We start from the raw sequence: 17,262 nt of genomic DNA, 5'->3' as shown, positions 1-17,262 counted from the left end.
TTCCCCTGCCTATGCTACCCACTTCCCATGAATAAACTAGACCAGATCTGTAATGCAACCTCTTCTCAGGCTGATGCCCCATGCTCATTCTCTCAGAATAAACCTGAGAGACCGTCTAAGCTGTTACTGGTTAACATACTGTTTGGATTCCACCCCTGGAAGCAGTGCCCCAGGGATAAAGGGCCCTGTATCCTATTCCCCAGTCCCCCTGGGCCAGCGAGTCTCTTCAACCTGGGGCAGAATTGGAATGGTGTCCTACAGGTGAAAGGCTCCATGAACTTAAGCACGGCCATACTGGGGCAGACCAACAGTCCATCTAGCCCCGTATCCTGTCTTCTGACAGTGGCCGATGCCAGGTGCTTCAGAGGGAATGAACAGAACAGGTAATCATCAAGTGATCCATCCCGTCACTCATTCCCTTTGATCCACTGACAGACACACTAGTCCACCTTTCAGAGTTTAGTATGAAGGGGAAACCAGCCATGGTGTGTTATGGTTTCCATCATGGATGAAGCTCAGCAAGTGCTGTCCCTGGGGTCTGCATACAGTAGAGGCTTCTTTGTGCTCCTCTCCAGGATACCCTGGTTCTGTTCCTGAATTTGGGAGAAAAGCATTGGCAACTCTGTGAAGCAGGAAGGTCTGCAGCAGGTGCTCTACAGGCGGTGGGTGAGGGTCAGCTGGATGGACAGGCTTTTGGTGTCAGGGTTCAATTATAAAGCCAGGTTGCATTATACACCTAGGACAGCTCCTGTTGTTAACCCCCATCTTTGAACCTCTTTATCTGTCTGGCCTTCTTCCCTAATGTCGCCTAATGCTGCCATGACAGTATCTTTACTCATTCCCGGGGGCTGTGAGTCCAGGCAGCCAAGATTAATCCTAATGCCTGTAAACAAGGAAACACTGCTCCATAAGCAAAACGTTTTTTCCCTTGTCTTCATTCTCATCATCTCCAGCAGATTTAACCACTCTCTGGACCAGGGCTGGTACAGGTGGTGGTTTTTATTCTAGTTGGAGATGTAAAAACACAAGCAGCCACCAGTGCCTTTTTACACGAACACTCCCATTCTTGGTACCCTAGTGAAACTGAACCAGTGGTAGAAAGGGTGGAAATTTTAGGAACAAAGTCTAGTGTAGGTACAGTCCAAGTCACTCCTGAGACTGACAACAGAACTATCCACCCTCTGTCCTGAAAATCCTCCCTGGTACAGGACTTTCCTTCACTTCCTGCCCTGCACTGTTGCTGTTAAATATCTGCTGCCTCCCACTCTAATCTGCTGCACTGTTAAGATGGGTGGCAGTAGGAGTTTTGCCTGTTCCTTATGTCCCTTCCCGGAAGCCTGGGAAACTTCATTAAACATTTTGTCAATCACTTTGTTGCCATGGAAGTGAGGTTATTATTAATACAGCATTTTAAAAACAAACATTTGACACTCCAAATATAGAATTTTAATACTATTGTCCCCACCTCTGCTCTCAGGGGCATTTTCAGTGATGGGTGGAGCTAATGAGAGCATGGACCTAACAAGGGGTGGAGCTAACAGAGGGCAACCTCCAAGTCATATTTATAACCTGTGAGTAGGCACAGGCTGCTCATGTTCCTGGTTCCTTCGTGCAGACCTGTTGCACTTGTCCCCCAACCACCGCAGCATACATGGAGGGTGCCTTGTTTCTACCAGCTGTTGAGAAATATGAGAACATAAATTATCCATTGGGTCCCAGGAGCAGGGGGACATTGAAAGTTTTATTTAAGAATCCCAATGGCAGTGTATGTCTTTGATGCAATCTCATAGGTTGAGCTCCCTGAAGGTATGTGCTTCACAGGCTTCAAGGGTCCTTTCATGTGCCTGCTGTCTGTCCTGCAGATGCCAGTCTTCATTGCCAGACAGTGAGCAGCGTCGTGCCCGATCAGGGCCCTCTTCCTCCTCCTCAGCACCCCCCAGGGAGAGGCGGCGGTCCCGGCGCAATGTGAGAGGGAGGCGGGAGTGGCGTGGACTGCAGGCTGGGGAGGGTAGAGGTGTCTCATCTATGAATGTGGTGATCTCATCCCTGAAGAAGCAGGCGCTGGAGCTGGATCCTCTGGGGAGCAGCCCCCCCTCGAGAAACTGCCGGAGAGTGGTTAGCTCATTTTCAGGGGGCCGCCGGCGGTGGTGGTAGTCACGCAGTTCAGGAGGAAGGAAGCCAGGGCCCCCAGGCTTGCGGGGAGTGGCAACTCGGATGTCATCAGATGATGACCACTTGTGAAGAAAGGATGGAGTGGAACGGTGGGAGGAGAAGATGTTAGTTTCATCATGGGACATTCTCCGGGAGATGGGGACCTGAAAGAAGGTAAGAGGAGATGAAGGTAGGGGGAAGGGAGATACTGCAAGGCTTCGGGAAAGCCTCAGAGATAGAGTGAAAGAAGGAAAGAGTTTCAGAGAGGGGAATCCATGGGTTATACACATATGAGAGGCTAGTGACCCCTTAAGACTCCAATAGAGTTCCAGGGAGGGGAATATCTGGGTGCACACACAAGGGAGATGGGACTGGAGGGTATGGTGCCCCTTGCAGTCTCTACAACTCACCTGCAGATAGTGCACCCTGTCGTGGGGCAGCAGCATGTGATTCATGGGCAGCAGCTTGACGTCCCTGGGATCCCGTTTCACAGCCGCAGCGCCATTGGCATCGAATCGCACCTTACAGATCCGCCCATCGCCGTAATCCTCACAGGCCCCATCTAGTGGTGATGGGGAGAAATGGTTCACAACACTGTCAGCTGGGAATCTCGTCACCGCATGTTCAGGGAGCCTGCATACCCTCCTTTCACATGCCCTTGTTTTCAATGTGTCCCATAGCTCCTGCTGTCTGCCCTCTTCCCACATGAGAGACCCCTCTTTCCAGTTATCCCCCTCCTCGTTGGTCTAGGGAGTATTGAGTTTACCCTGTCCCAGCTCACATCCCCAAATGTCTTGCCACCAAACCAAAACGGAGAGAAATATGGATGCTTGGATCACAATGTTGGGGAGAGGGGTCCGTGGCAGGGCAGAGACTCACTGGCATGGCACCTCCTGCTGGTTGTCCAGGGAATTAGCTCTTTTCCAGCCCAGAGCACCCTCTGCAGACTGGTGTCTCACCTGCCGCTGGCCCCCGTGTCCCTCCCAGACGCCGGTGCCCTTTGCCCAGGGGTTCTGCCCAATGCAGCAACCCACAATCTGGGTCTCCCCACCCCAGGGAACCTCCAATCCCCTATCCCCATCTTGCCTCAGTGGCTACTGCCAGTCTCCATTTAGCCCCCACTCACTGGGGCAGATGGCTGTCTGTTTCAGGGCCAGCTCCAGGCACCAGCATTCCAAGCTGGTGCTTGGGGCAGCAATCTGCAAGGGGCGGCAGTCACTGTTGTTTTGCCCCCAAGCAGCGGGCCGAATTGCCGCCGCGGACAGTGGGGGCAGTGCGTGTGCCCTTAGGGTGGCAGGCGCGTTTCCGCGGTGGCGGCAATTCAGCAGCAGCAGCTTCTATGTTTAGCTGAAGCCACTGCGGACAGCTAAACATAGAAGCTGCTGCCGAATTGCCGCCACTGCGGAAATGTGCCTGCTGCCCTAAGGGCACAGGGACTACCCCCGCCGTCCGCGGCGGAAATTCGGTGCACTGCTTGGGGCAGCGAAAACTGTAGAGCCGGCCCTGGTCTGTTAACCACTTATCATCGGCAAGGGGGGTTGGACCACCTGCCTTTGCCTATCTCCAGGCTGCCCCTCTGCAGCCCTAGTACCCTCTCATAGGCCCTTAACTTGGCCTGCAGCCTGGGGTTTTTCTAGGCTGGAGCTCCCCAGCTCCATCTGCCCTTCCTGAGCACTGCTCCACCCTAGGTACTCTGCTCAGCTCCCCAGGCAGCCAGGTCCTTCTCTCTCTGAAAGCTAGAGAGAGAATGTTTTTCCTTCTGGCCCACCGCCCTCTTATAAGGGCCAGGTGGGCCCTGATTGCACTGGCTACAGCTGTGGCTGCTTTCCCAATCAGCTCAGCTTTTCCCCTGCCACAGCCCTCTCCCAGGGCTGTTTTAAGCCCTTCTGGGCAGGAGTGGGGGAACCACCCTGCTACAGGGTCCCACTGTGGTTTGGAGGTTTACATCCCGTGTCTTGCCCCACCATCAGAATTTGGGTGTCTGAGTAATTCTGTTCATCCTTTGGTAAGTGTGGGAGGGTGCATGTATTGCTCCAGCCCCCACAAAAGGTGTTGTCCCTTTCCCAGTTGTAGAACCCCGGCTCCAACCCTGAATGCTTCCTAGCCCTGCCAAAAGTACTCTGGCCCGACACCCAGTGTTGCCAGGCTCCCCACTTTGCTCTCTGTCCCAGGGGCAGGGTTTGTGATTAGGGAGATGGTGGGAATATTGGGGGGGGGGAGCTCACCATCATCCCCTTCTTCCTCTGTCATGATGGCCACACACTGCTCCCACACAGTGCGGACATCAGCTCGGTAGCGCTCGCAGGACCAGATGAAGGAGGGGAGCAGCAAGGTCTGCACCATGGAGCACCAGAGCACTGCCAGCACCATCCAGGTGGGGGCGGTATCATAGCGCAGGCTGAAAAAGCTCACCACCTTGGGGGTAGGAAGGAAACAGACAGTGAGTGGGAGAGAGACGTACATGGTCACAGAAAGAGAGAGGGGGAAGAGACAGACGGCATGAGAGTGAACTGTGCAATCAAATGACTGATTGGCAAAGGGTTCTTAAAATAATTGGTTTGGGGTTTTTGTTTTTTCAAAGTCTCCTTGTTTTGTCCCTTACAGATATCATGAATGTGAAGGTTGGGCTGCCCTGGGTTTGCAGGAGGACATGGGGGCTCTGAGAGCACCTATTCTGCACTCTCACATGTTAACTGAAGGTGTGAGACCTACAACAGCCATCCTTTCTCAACAGCGCTCATTATGCACTGGAGTTAAATACAAAGAACACAGAATTTGAAACTCTCCCCTCTCTTAATTGCTCCCTTTCAATTTTGTGAATTTCAGCAGTTTGTCACCTGTCCATAGAATCTGCCAGGATAGACCAGAACTGAATTTCTAATAAGAAAATACATTCAGATGGAAGAAACCAACCCAACCCAAAAACAAACCTTCAACCCCCCCTAGCAACTTTCAGACCTTTTGTATCATCTATACATGAGCAAACAATGGACACAAACCCTGGTATTTATTCCTGTGCAGGTCACCTTTAAGTTTGCAGCACAGTTTCTATTCCAGCCCCCTGCTCTTGGTAATTCAGAGCTTTGCAAGCCTTTCAGCTGTGGGGTTAGCACTTTTTAAAAAAAGTTTGAGCAAAAATAGCTTGACCATTTTGAGAATAAGGCAAACATATTCCTGCTGCAGAAGAAGCAAATTCCTGCACCCTGAATGCCTTGAGAAACTACACAGGACCAAATATAGAGACCTCTTGTTTGGGGAGGGAAGGCAGGTGAGAGAGTCTCTTATCTAAAGTCTCAAGCAATAAGGAAGCTGGATTAATTGTACACTGATCTCAGTGTGGAGCTAAAGGGACACAGAAAGGGGCTTCCACATCCCTTCTCCAGTGGCACTCAGGCTAGGGCTAAATCCCTCCAAAGAATGCAGCCTGCAGTGGGGCAGACTGAAGGGGCTAGCTGAGCACTGCACTGAGCTGGAGACCTCTTTACCACATTCTCCACCCTCTCTTGGCCACACCTGCCAATCCCTTGAGAAGGGGATTAGGGAGTGAGTTGGTGGCCTACTGGGGTGGAGAAGGGGCAGCCTGCTCCTTACCAAGATGGGCACCCCGGTGAGTGTGTCATACAGGAAGACAATGGCGCTGATGAGGTTGGTCATCTGCATGGAGGTCTTGGCTGACTCCGAGCCATCCAGCGATGACCTCCTCTTGCCCCTGACATCCTCTACAACGATGGCCGGCACATTGAAGGTATTGTGTGTTGAGGCAGGGAAGGAGGAGGAAGCTTCCTCTGTCTGCCGGTGACGACATCTCTGGTGCCTTTGGTGCGCCCACAGGGTCTGGTAGAAGGTGATCCCCACACACACCAAGCCCATGACGATTCCTCCCAGGAGCAGGAGGCTGAAGCAGACACCAAATCCCAACCCAATCTTGCTGACGATGAACTGGCAGCCACGGGCATAATAGCGCTCACCATTGTTGTGCCAACCAATGGAGGGCAGAGTGGAGAGGATGAATGACACCATCCAGATGCCCATCACTGCGTGCAGAGCCTGCTTCTTGGCATTACTCAGCCGGTAGTTTACTGGCCACCTCACCATCCACATACGGTGATAGGACAAGGAAGCCACTGTGAAGCAGGTGGCAAGGGCGAGGGTATAGTATGTGGAGACAAAGACCTTGCAGATGCTCTCATTCCAATCGTAATCGGAGGACTCGCGCCGCAGCTGCACCACGGCATAGGTGGTGAGAGGTACAGCCGCCATGAGGATGTGGGTCCCAGCTAGGAAGCACAGCAGCAGCTCCAGGGGTTTGTGCTTCTGCTGCTTGGCTGTGATGCTCAGGATAATCCAGGAGTTGGCCAGCAGGGCTAGCAGCCCGCATGCCAGCCACCACAATGAATTGTTGTGCAGGGTTGACTCTGACAGGTCACCCACGCTGCTGCCCCCGCCACGATGCATCATTCCTCCCACCTTGGGAGCTGGAGACAGGGTAGGAGGATCAAGCACAGGGACCCCGTACAGGGGCAGACAACTCTCGCCTCATCTGCTCTGGATAGGAAGCGAATGGCATGCACAGAAGGGGTCACCAAGAAACATTGCTACAGGGCATATGGGAAGAGCTCCCTCTTTTTCTCTATCCCTTTCTTTGTGCAACCCTTTCAATCCGTCGCTCCTTCCCTCTTTTGTGCTCTTGTTATGTTTCTTTTACTCTTTTGATCACTTCCAATTCTTATTTGCTCCCTTGTTCTCTTTCCCTTCTCTTTCTTTTCTTTGTCTCCCTCCTTTTCTCTGTCTTTCTCACTACCACTTGTTAGAGCTTCCCCTCTCTCTCCCACACATGCTTTCTTTTATCTCTTCTCCCTGTTTCATCCTCTCTCCCCCTTTACTCCCTCTGAGATGGATCCCCTGCCTCATGCTCCATCCATATATGCCCCGTCTCTGAGTGAGACCTGCTTTTTCCTGGGGCCTGTGAGGGCTACACCCAGGCAAACAGGTGTCTCTGGGGCTCAGACCTGTCCAGATATTTCAGTTGGATGCAACTATATGCCAGATCTTGGCATCTCAGTTCTGGTGTCTTAAGGGTTGGTGAGGGGGCTAACAGAGGGGTTCAGAAAGCCTGTGGGTGTAATGGTGGGGTTGGCACATGCACAGTGCACAATCCCCCAGTCACCAAACACCACAGCCTCAGGGAGCTAATGATTTCTGCCCCCCAGCCCTGCTGAAGCTGTAAAAGAGTGAGGGGAAGGAGGGGCAATGGAGGGTTAGGGGAAGGAGAGGCAATGATCTAATATGTCCAGGATGCCCCAACCACCGGGCCTGCACAGTGTCCTTTCTGCCACCCCCGGAGCTTGTGCTGTTCCTACAAGTCCCCCTCCTCTGGACGAGGTGCAGGGCTCAACCGGTGAACAACTGGGGGACAGTGAGAAGGGAAGATCCTTTTCCCAGGCTCCCTTGGAGATTCAGGGATCAAGATTCACTGCAGAAGGGGGAGAAAAGAGAAAAGCCAATGTAATATATATCCATCTCTCCAACTCTCTCAACACTCACACACACAAATAGAGCATTCTGATCTAGGCTACGCAGGGTTCTCCCCAGTGACTTTAGATAATAGACTATCCAGATGCATGCCTGTCCTGACCTGCAGCCCCCGCAGATCCAGGTTTGGCTCCCCTGCACCCGCTCTCAGTTCTGCTGACTCCTGACCTGCTGCCTCCCACAGCCCCTGCCATCCTGGTCCTGGGATCCCCACACACAACACTTCTGCTGACACACCTCAGTCCTGATCCCTAAGCCCCTGCCCTGTGCTTCCAGTTGTGAACTCTTTTGTACAAAGCTGTAAAGCACCTCAAGTCTGTCTTAAAAACCCTCTGCCTCCTGGATTTCAGGCCTCAGATCCTCACATCTCTGCAGGTGCACTTCTGTTGTGATCCACAGGACCTATGCTATTTCAGACTTGGGTTCTCCACCCAAAGCTTTGCTAATGCCCCTCATTTGAGATGTATCCTCCCATACCCCTAATATTCCAGTTCTGGGTCCAGCTATGCCAGTGCCCTCCTGACCCACCGACATCCTGCTGTTCAAGTCTTAGCCCAACACATTTCTGCCATGGCACCTCAATTTTGATTACTAGCTATTCCAGGCCTGGACCCTCACACAAAGCTCTACTCATGCCCCTCAATCCTGACCTGGAGGACCCACCGCTATTCCTATCCTTAGTTCCCTGCATATCTCTTATGGTGGCCCCCGGTCCTGCTCTGCAGTAGCCTCATACTATTCCAGCCCTGAGCTCCCCACAAAGCCCTGCCAATGCCTCTCTGTCCTGCCCTGCAACCCCCCTGTTATTTCAGTCCTTAGGTCGCATTATTTCTCTGCCAATATCCCCAAATCTTAATACACAGTCCACTGTACCATCTCTGGTGACCTAACAGAGTTCTGATGATGCATTTAAATCTTGACCCACACATCTTAAATTCAAGTCCTAAGACAATATACACAGCTCAGCTAGTGCACCTCAATCCTGACCTGCATCCACTTGCTATGCGAGTCCTAGACTCCTGATACACAGCTCTACTGATGCACCACAATCCTGACCTGCAGCACCCACAGCTTTATCAATCTTGGATTATCTGCACATCTCTGCCGCTGCCCCTCAATTCTGACCCACACAAAAGCCTGCCATGCCATTCCAGGCCTGACCTCTCACATTGCCCTGCCAATGCCCCTCAGTCCTGCCCTGCAACCCCCCTGGTATTGCAATGCTGGATTCCCCACGCAGCTCTGCCAATGCCTCTCAATCCTGACCTATTCAGATCTGCTTTTCCAGTTCTTAGTTCTGCTGATGCTCCTCAATTCCTGACCTGCAGCCTCTCTTTTTATCCTCAGCCTCATGTTTCACCCTCCACTCTTGCAATCTGAGGCTCTGTAGCTCCTTTCACGCTGCCAAGGTGCTGAGGCATGTAACTGGACCGCCTGTCCTCCATGACTGGATTTGAAGAGCCCCAGCTCTGCCCCACTTTGTGGGCTTTTTTAACATACCATCACCCTTGCAGTTAGGCCTGTGGCCTTTGGAGACAGTTATGAAACTAAAGACCCCCTAGTAATCCCAGGAGGCGGTATTGTATTTGAGGGGGAATTCCCAGCTCCTACTGTCTCATGTGCCGACTCACACCTGTCACTAAACCAGCCAGGACCCTTCCTGTTTTCTGTGGGGTCCAAATCTGCTCCCAGGCAGTGGGTGAGTGGCTCATAGTCAGGGGCGGCTCCAGGCACCAGCGCGGCAAGCGCATGCCTGGGGCGGCAAGCCGCGGGGGGTGGCCTGCCGGTCGCTGAGAGGGCAGCAGTCAGGCAGCCTTTGGCAGCACTGGCGGACCTCCTGCACAAACGCCGCTGAATCCATTGTGTCTGGGTCTCAGAAGCTTTCTGCTGGCAGATCCCTGCCCCTGTCCCTTCGCCCACCCGGGGTTCCTGTCAAAAGGCCACCCTCCCACCATCCATCCTGCCAGCTGGGAAGTTCAGCTCATGGACTCGTGACTCAGGGAAAGGCAGAAGAGGAAAAGGTCTGAGATGAAGATGACCCAAAAGGAGAGAGAGCGAGTGAGAGAGCCCTAAACCCTAACAGAGATGGCGCAAGGGGGAGTATCTGCCTGGGCTAGGGGAGCAAAGGTGTGGGGGCCAGAGCTGCAGGGCCTCTTCCACCCACCTTGTTCTTTTGTCTCCTGTCCGAGGCACAGAAACTGGAAAGGGTTCCAAAGAAGTTGCAATGGTTATTGCTAAGCAGTGGAGGGGTCCTGGGGGCAAGGGATGAAGGGAGCAGTGTGGGGCCAGGGCAAGCTGGTTTCCCTTTCCCCTCACCTTGCTGTGTGGGCAGGGGGCAAAGCCGCAGGCAGGGGGATGCAGGGGGGAGCACTAAGGAAAAGAAGGCGAAAGTGGTGGCTGAATGGAATAAGAGCGAGGGAGAGAAGGCTAGAGAGGGGGCAGGGACTAGGGGCAGAGGGCCCCACGGCCAGCTGAATGCTGAGCGAAAGAGTGATAAGGCCTTAGAGCACGAGCCTCTGAGTGTGGAGGTGACAGTCACCTCCAGGGCAGGGGATGCAGCCCGCTGGGCTGAGAGCAGACGGGGGGAGGGGGGGCGACACTTAGTGCTCGCTAGAGAAGCGGGGGGGGGGGGGGCGAACCCCGGGGCAAGGCGAAGTGCAGCGAAGGGGCAGCCCCCCCCCCCCCCGGCCGCACACGGGCGTCTGGAGCTGAAGGGACCCATCTTACCTCTCGCTGGTGCTGGCGCTGCCATGGCGACCGGAGCATCTCTCCTTGTGTGTGCGTGCGGCTCTGCCGCCGCCCGCCCGCCCGCCCGCCTCGCTGCCTCGGCCCACATGCCCCAGCCACAGGGCGCCGCAGGCAGCGGGATCGGCCCCGCCAGCCGGAGTGACGGTAAGCGAGCGCCAGATGGGGGGAGCGAGCCGGGAGCAGCCCGGAGCGCGGGCTCCGGATCGATGGCGCTGGGATCTCCTGTGCTCGGCGGGGAGGGGGCGGGTGGCGGGGCGAGGAGATAAAGGGCTCAGGCTTAATGGCTGAATCGATCGTCTATTAGTGTGTGTGTGTGTGTGTGTGTGTGTGTGTGTGTGTGTGTGTGTGTGTGTGTGTGTGTCCCTCCCCTCCGCACTCCCCCAGGCGGGTGTTGTTCTGCTGGGCTTCCGAGCGATTTGTTTCCTGTTGGGAGTAGGAGGAGTGTGTGTGTAGGGTGCTGTGTGTGTGTGCGTTAGCCTGGGAGAGGCCAGGCTGGTCTCTGGGTGCCCAGCAGGTGTGAGGGCATGGCTCGGTTACGGAGCAGACCGGCTGATGTGGTACAAGTGGCAGTTGCGTGTGTACTTGGAGAGAGTAGGCGGGTGTGTATTACAGGTGGGAGATCTGTGCATGTGTGTAAGGGAGAGAGAAGACTGGCCTGTGTGGGTGACAGGTGTGTGTGTGTGAGGCAGAGGGTATCCTGGGTGTGAGTGGGGCATGTGGGCAGGAGAGGGCAAGCTGGGGTGTGTATAGGCTGGGGTATATGTGTTACAGCTACAGAGCAGGGTCCAGCCCTGGTTTCTGAGCTGGTTCTGGGCACAGTTCAGCTGTAAGGGTAGCTGAGGACAGGCTGGGTTCAGCACTCATTCAGCTGCAAATACTGCTGACACCCACTGTCAGCAGCAGGTAATTTCCCAGGTGTAGCCAAAGCATCCCAGTCTGGATGGTGGGGTCAGTCATCTGGTCTAGGGCTTTCCCCCACCATCATTCAGCAGCCTGGTCCCAGGTCAGGGGGATGGGGAAGGCTGGGATAGAGGGGGACTGGGGCAATGCCCAATCAACATCACCTCTCAGACCAGAAGTGCGAAGCTCCAGGCCCCATAAGAACATAAGAACGGCCGTACCGGGTCAGACCAAGGTCCATCTAGCCCAGTATCTGTCTACCGACAGTGGCCAATGCCAGGTGCCCCTGAGGGAGTGAACCTAACAGGCAATGATCAAGTGACTCTCTCCTGCCATCCATCTCCATCCTCTGACAAACAGAGGCTAGGGACACCATTCTTACCCATCCTGGCTAATAGCCATTTATGGACTTAGCCACCATGAATTTATCCAGTCCCCTTTTAAACATTGTTATAGTCCTAGCCTTCACAACCTCCTCAGGTAAGGAGTTCCATAAGTTGACTGTGCGCTGCGTGAAGAAGAACTTCCTTTTATTTGTTTTAAACCTGCTGCCTATTAATTTCATTTGGTGACCCCTAGTACTTGTATTATGGGAATAAGTAAATAACTTTTCCTTATCCACTTTCTCAACATCACTCATGATTTTATATACCTCTATCATGTCCCCCCTTAGTCTTCTCTTTTCCAAACTGAAGAGTCCTAGCCTCTTTAATCTTTCCTCATATGGGACCCTCTCTAAACTCCTAATCATTTTAGTTGCTCTTTTCTGAACCTTTTCTAGTGCTAGAATATCTTTTTTGAGGTGAGGAGACCACATCTGTACACAGTATTCGAGATGTGGGCGTACCATGGATTTATATAAGGGCAATAATATATTCTCAGTCTTATTCTCTATCCCCTTTTTAATGATTCCTAACATCCTGTTTGCTTTTTTGACCGCCTCTGCACACTGTGTGGACATCTTCAGAGAACTATCCACGATAACTCCAAGATCTTTTTCCTGACTCGTTGTAGCTAAATTAGCCCCCATCATGTTGTATGTATAGTTGGGGTTATTTTTTCCAATGTGCATTACTTTACATTTATCCACATTAAATTTCATTTGCCATTTTGTTGCCCAATCACTTAGTTTTGTGAGAAAATCACTTAGTTTTGTGCTTTACCGCGTTATATCCGAATTCGTGTTATATCAGGTCGCGTTATATCAGGGCAGAGGTGTATTTAAAAATGGGCTAAAGCAAGTGGTGTTTAGACCCATATTGGTCGGCTCCAACTTGGCCAGGCAGCTATTACCAATGAACCTTTTAAGAGTTTACTTTTTTATACCCTTTATCAAGCAAGTGAAATCATTGCCAATTATCAGACCTTAACTAAGGCCAGATGAAGAAGTGTCTTATATAGCCAGTTATTTACTGCACCTGGTAGATAGACAGAAACAAACACCTACAGAATCTCCTACAAATACCAGACAGAGACAAACACCTACAGAATCTCTATCAAGCGTTCTTAAAACTGCAATACCCACCTTAGTGAAGTGAAGAAACAGATTGACAGAGCCAGAAGGGTACCCAGAAGTCACCTACTACAAGGCCCAACAAAGAAAGTAACAGAACACCACTAGCATCACCTACAGCCCCCAACTAAAACCTCTCCAGCGCATCATCAAGGATCTACAACCTATCCTGAAGGACGATACCTCACTCTCACAGACCTTGGGAGACAGCCCAGTCTTCGCTTACAGACAGCCCCCCAACCTAAAGCAAATACTCACCAGCAACTACACACCACACAACAAAAACACCAACCCAGGGACCAAACCCTGCTACAAACCCCAGTGCTAACTCTGTCCACATATCTATTTAAGGGACACCATCATAGGACCCAACCACATCAGCCACACCATACAGGGCTCATTCACCTGCACATCTACCAATGTGATATATGCCATCATGTGCCAGCAATGCCCCTCTGCCATGTACATTGGCTAAACTGGACAGTCTCTATGCAAAAGAATAAATGGACAAAAATCTGACATCAGGAATCATGACATTAAAGGTAATAATTGGAGATATACCAATCTCCTAGAACTGGAAGGGACCTTGAAAGGTCATCAAGTCCAGCCCCCTGCCTTCACTAGTAGGACCAATTTTTGCCCCAGATCCCTAAGTGGCCTCCTCAAGGATTGAATTCACAACCTTGGGTTTAACAGGCCAATGCTCAAACCACTGAGCTATCCCTCCCCCAATAAAAATGATATTAAAAAACCAGGAGAACACTTCAGTCTCACTGGTCACTCAATAACAGACCCAGAAGTGGCAATTCTTCAACAAAAAAACTTCAAAAACAGACTCCAATGCAAAGCTGAAGAACTGGAATTAATTTGCAAACTAGATACCATCAGATTAGGCCCAAATAAAACCTGGGAGTGGTTGGGTCATTACAAAAACCTAAACTTAATTTTCCCAATATTAATTTCTCCCTACTATTATTCACATCTTGTCAACTGTCTGTAATGGGCCACTCTCTTACCACTTCAAAAGTTATTTATCTTCCTTTGGTATCCTGCTGTTAATTGATTTATCTTGTTAGACTGATTTAACACTTGGTATAGCACCCCACATCCTTTCATGTATTTATACCTGCTCCTGTATCTTTTACTTCATACATCTGATGAAGTGGGTTTTAGCCCATGAAAGCTTATGCCCAAATAAATTTGTTGGTCTCTAAGGTGCCACAAGGACTCCTCAGTTTTTTTTGTTGCTGATACAGACTAACACGGCTACCACTGAAAGCTGTCACTTGGTACCCAGTTAACCATGTTTTATTTCTGTTACTTTAGACCTGACCGTAAAAAGATAACACTGGTATTTTGAAAGGTCCCCACAACTCTTCTTTCTCGTGATCTCATTCTTTTTGGTTCCATGCTTTAAGTCTATATGCTCATGCTAATATTGCAACTAAATTTAAAACTATAATTCATCCATATCTAATGAGGGCCTATATGCCTACATACTTCCTCCACCTGGGCTAAGGATGGGATGGGACTCAAGAGTTCAAGATACATAGAGATCCTGTGGTCCTCCCAGCTTTGCTGTGCTAACTCAAAATGCAGTGCTCATGCCTGACAAGAGACCAGGGCACCAAGGAATTTCATCTGAGCTCGACTGGGTGGGGAAGGGTTGGGTCCCAGACATAGCCATCTGCTGTGCTGTGGAACCTTGTGGCTCTTGCTGGTGTAGAGTGATGAAACAGCAAGTGAGGGGAGGTGGGGCTGGTAATTTCATAAGAACCAAAGAGATCCGCTCTCAATCAAGGCATTTTTGCATCTCATTAGCGCCTGGGAATGTGGCCTATTTCAGAGGACGTGAGCAGATATAGGACAGTATCAAGGTAAAAATGGCTTCTTGTCAGGCAGAGAGACATAGACAGAGTGAGGTGAGCAGGGATAGAGGGCCCATTTCATTCCTACCCTTTACTCTAAAGGGTTCTGGGTCCTGGCTTGATACCAGGTTTTCTTGGTTGGCATTGGCAAAAGGGATGTGCTAGGGGCATTCCCAAAAGGTGAGAGTGACCACAAGGCCACTGTGCTCTGGTTATTTCTAGGGACATAGGAATTGCCAGACTGGATTAGCCCAGAGTGGTCCATCTAGTCCAGTATCTTGTCTCTGACAATGTTCTGTAGCAGATGCTTCAAAGGAAGGGTCAAGAAACCCCCTGGGGACAATTTTATGGAATAACCTGCCCCTGGGATTAATTTTTCCCAGTTGCTGTCACTTAGTGGTTGGTTTATGCCTTGTATTAGGAGGATCTGTATCCATAGATGCCAACTTGTGTACAGATCTATTTGTAACATTTAAAAACATTCTTTAATGAGACAATTTGCATAATTTCAAATAATTTGCATATAACCATATACTTCATCTTAAAAAATATGTGTGTGCTTAGTGCTGGTGAAAGGTGTTGGCTTGACTGTTCTGTGGAATGAAAGCCTGTTTATCTACAGGATATCAGCAGGGGAAGCTTCCCACCCACACTGCCTTGCCAGCCTACCTCAACTCTCATCTGGGGTAACATCCTCTAGGGGTAATGAGTATTTCATGGTCCATGCAGCTTTTGGCCTTGCTGCTGTGCCTGCTAATCAATGCAAAGTGTAGTGGTAAGGAGAACTGGGCAGAGAAAGGTCATGGAGGATTCTGATATTTCCAAGTACGATTTTGTTCCCATTTGGAATGGATCTGCACAATTTCAAAATCTCTGTGAAAGGGAAGGGAGTTCCAGCTCCAAGGCAGTGTGCCTGGCAGGCTGCCCTGGAACCCTGAGCTCTATAGCAGCCTGATGGCTGAGCTGCCAAGGAGCTAGGCAGGTGAGCTGGCAGGAAATAGGCAGGTTTCTAATGGGACCTGGCTGGCAGGCCGGAACCCTGCCTGGATTCCAGAGGAACATGGCCAAAATTGAATCATCTCCACAAAATGTTTTGATTTCAATGAATTGGCAAATTCTGACAAAAAATATTTCATCTGCATTTTTCCAAGCAGCTCCAGTTGAGTTTGTAACAGGAGAGCTGGAAGTCAGCTCCCGCAAACTCATCTCCTAGAGGGGCCACCAAACATCTGTTAGTTAGGAACAACTTAATCCCTACTGATCTGGGCTGGGTTCAAGTTGATGATTTAGATTCAAAGGCTCTGTAGCTCATTAGGAATGCCTAGAGACATCCAGTCCCTCAGTAAGTGTTCATGTTACGCTTTCAGGGATAAAGCTTGCTTTCTGGAAAAAGAAGTGTCTCAGTTCTGACTTTTTGGGAACTGACACACGCAGGGACACACAGGGTATGTCTGCACTGTAATAAAAAACCTGAGGGTCTCAGTGCCCAGGTCAGCTGATTCAGGCTTGGAGGGCTGGTGCTCAGGGCTAAAAATTGCAATGTTGATGTTTGGATTCAGGCTGGAGCCCAAGTTCTGAAACCCTTCCCCCTTGTGGGATCTCAGAGCCTGGGCTGCAGACAGAGCCCAAATATCTACACTGCAGTTTTAGAGCCCTGCAACTTGAGCCATGTGTGCCTGAGTCAGGTGACCTGGCCAATTGTGGCTGTGCCACAGGTCTTGTATCACAGTGTAGGTGTACCCACAGGCAAAGTCTTCCACACACTGCTCTCATTCTCCTTCAAACACATGCTACTATGAAATGCCCCACCTTGTTCTTAAAGGGACAACTCCTATTAACAATTATACAAACATTAAAAATACAACAAATATTGATGTAACGTCCAAATTCGCCTCTCAATATAATCTTTTGCTAAATAAAATAATTTTAATAATTATCCAGGGCTCCCACACTAACTCAAAGAGGGTCATAGGTATAGCTATAGCCCAAAGTCATCAATAGGCCTTGAAGCCATGACTCTTCACTCCGCAGCACAGCTACCAGCTATTTGAACAACTGCTAATAGAAGCAGCTATTAACTTCTTTGTGGAGCAGGTCACAGAAGTTCCCTACAACATACACTCTGCCAATGGATTACACAACTATTGTGAGACAGCACTAGGATGCTGAATATCAGGATTCCTGGGTTCTCTTTCTACCTCTGTGAGCAGAATGTGGGGTAATGGTTAGAGATAGCACAGACAAGCACACAATTTGGGCCTGTCGTATTAAAGATTGAGAGTCTATTCCCAGCTCTGTCTGAAGTGATTGAGTGAAGCCACTCATTTCTCTTATCTGAAAAAATGGATGAATGATAGTTGCATAAGGTAAGAGGACACAAGGCCTTGATTAATATGGGTTATTATGACCCGCACAGAAATACTAACAGCAGGTAGTGGAAGAGTTAGGATTAAAACTTGCATATGCTTGGTTATAGGCTAATACACATTTTCTTAGGCGACTGGGTACCTTAGGAAAGAAAGATTTTCTCTTTCTCTCTCTTTTTCTCAT

General features: G+C 50.6%; 1 protein-coding gene across 2 annotated transcripts; it reads right to left on the bottom strand.

The window, feature by feature from the left end:
* Positions 1-1,344: 1,344 nt before the first annotated feature.
* GPR162 (G protein-coupled receptor 162) lies at positions 1,345-10,549 on the bottom strand. Of its 2 annotated transcripts, none has more exons than XM_039532024.1 (5): positions 10,411-10,549; positions 5,743-7,624; positions 4,377-4,566; positions 2,562-2,713; positions 1,345-2,315 (listed from the first exon to the last, which is right to left on the bottom strand). In XM_039532024.1, the coding sequence occupies exons 2-5, from the start codon at positions 6,607-6,609 to the stop codon at positions 1,785-1,787; spliced, it is 1,740 nt and encodes a 579-aa protein (XP_039387958.1). In that variant the 5' UTR covers positions 6,610-7,624; positions 10,411-10,549; the 3' UTR covers positions 1,345-1,784. The 2 variants fall into 2 exon arrangements, with proteins under 2 accessions (XP_039387958.1, XP_039387967.1); XM_039532033.1 differs by lacking the exon at positions 10,411-10,549 and adding an exon at positions 9,848-9,875.
* Positions 10,550-17,262: the final 6,713 nt, after the last annotated feature.

The sequence above is a fragment of the Mauremys reevesii genome, linkage group 1 (genome assembly GCF_016161935.1).
Source record: "Mauremys reevesii isolate NIE-2019 linkage group 1, ASM1616193v1, whole genome shotgun sequence".
Classification (NCBI taxonomy): domain Eukaryota; kingdom Metazoa; phylum Chordata; order Testudines; family Geoemydidae; genus Mauremys; species Mauremys reevesii.
Note: the sequence above shows the minus strand (reverse complement) of the source record. Positions and strands in the feature narration are given on the sequence as shown.

What these genes read in the sequence shown, in the direction of transcription:
- GPR162 (XM_039532024.1), bottom strand. Translation starts at nt 6,609, where the DNA reads ATGATGCATCGTGGCGGGGGCAGCAGCGTGGGTGACCTGTCAGAGTCA. An exon ending in TCACCGGGGTGCCCATCTTG is followed by an intron (nt 4,567 to 5,742) that starts GTAAGGAGCAGG and finishes CCTACCCCCAAG; the next exon opens with GTGGTGAGCTTTTTCAGCCT. An exon ending in ACAGGGTGCACTATCTGCAG is followed by an intron (nt 2,316 to 2,561) that starts GTGAGTTGTAGA and finishes ACCTTCTTTCAG; the next exon opens with GTCCCCATCTCCCGGAGAAT.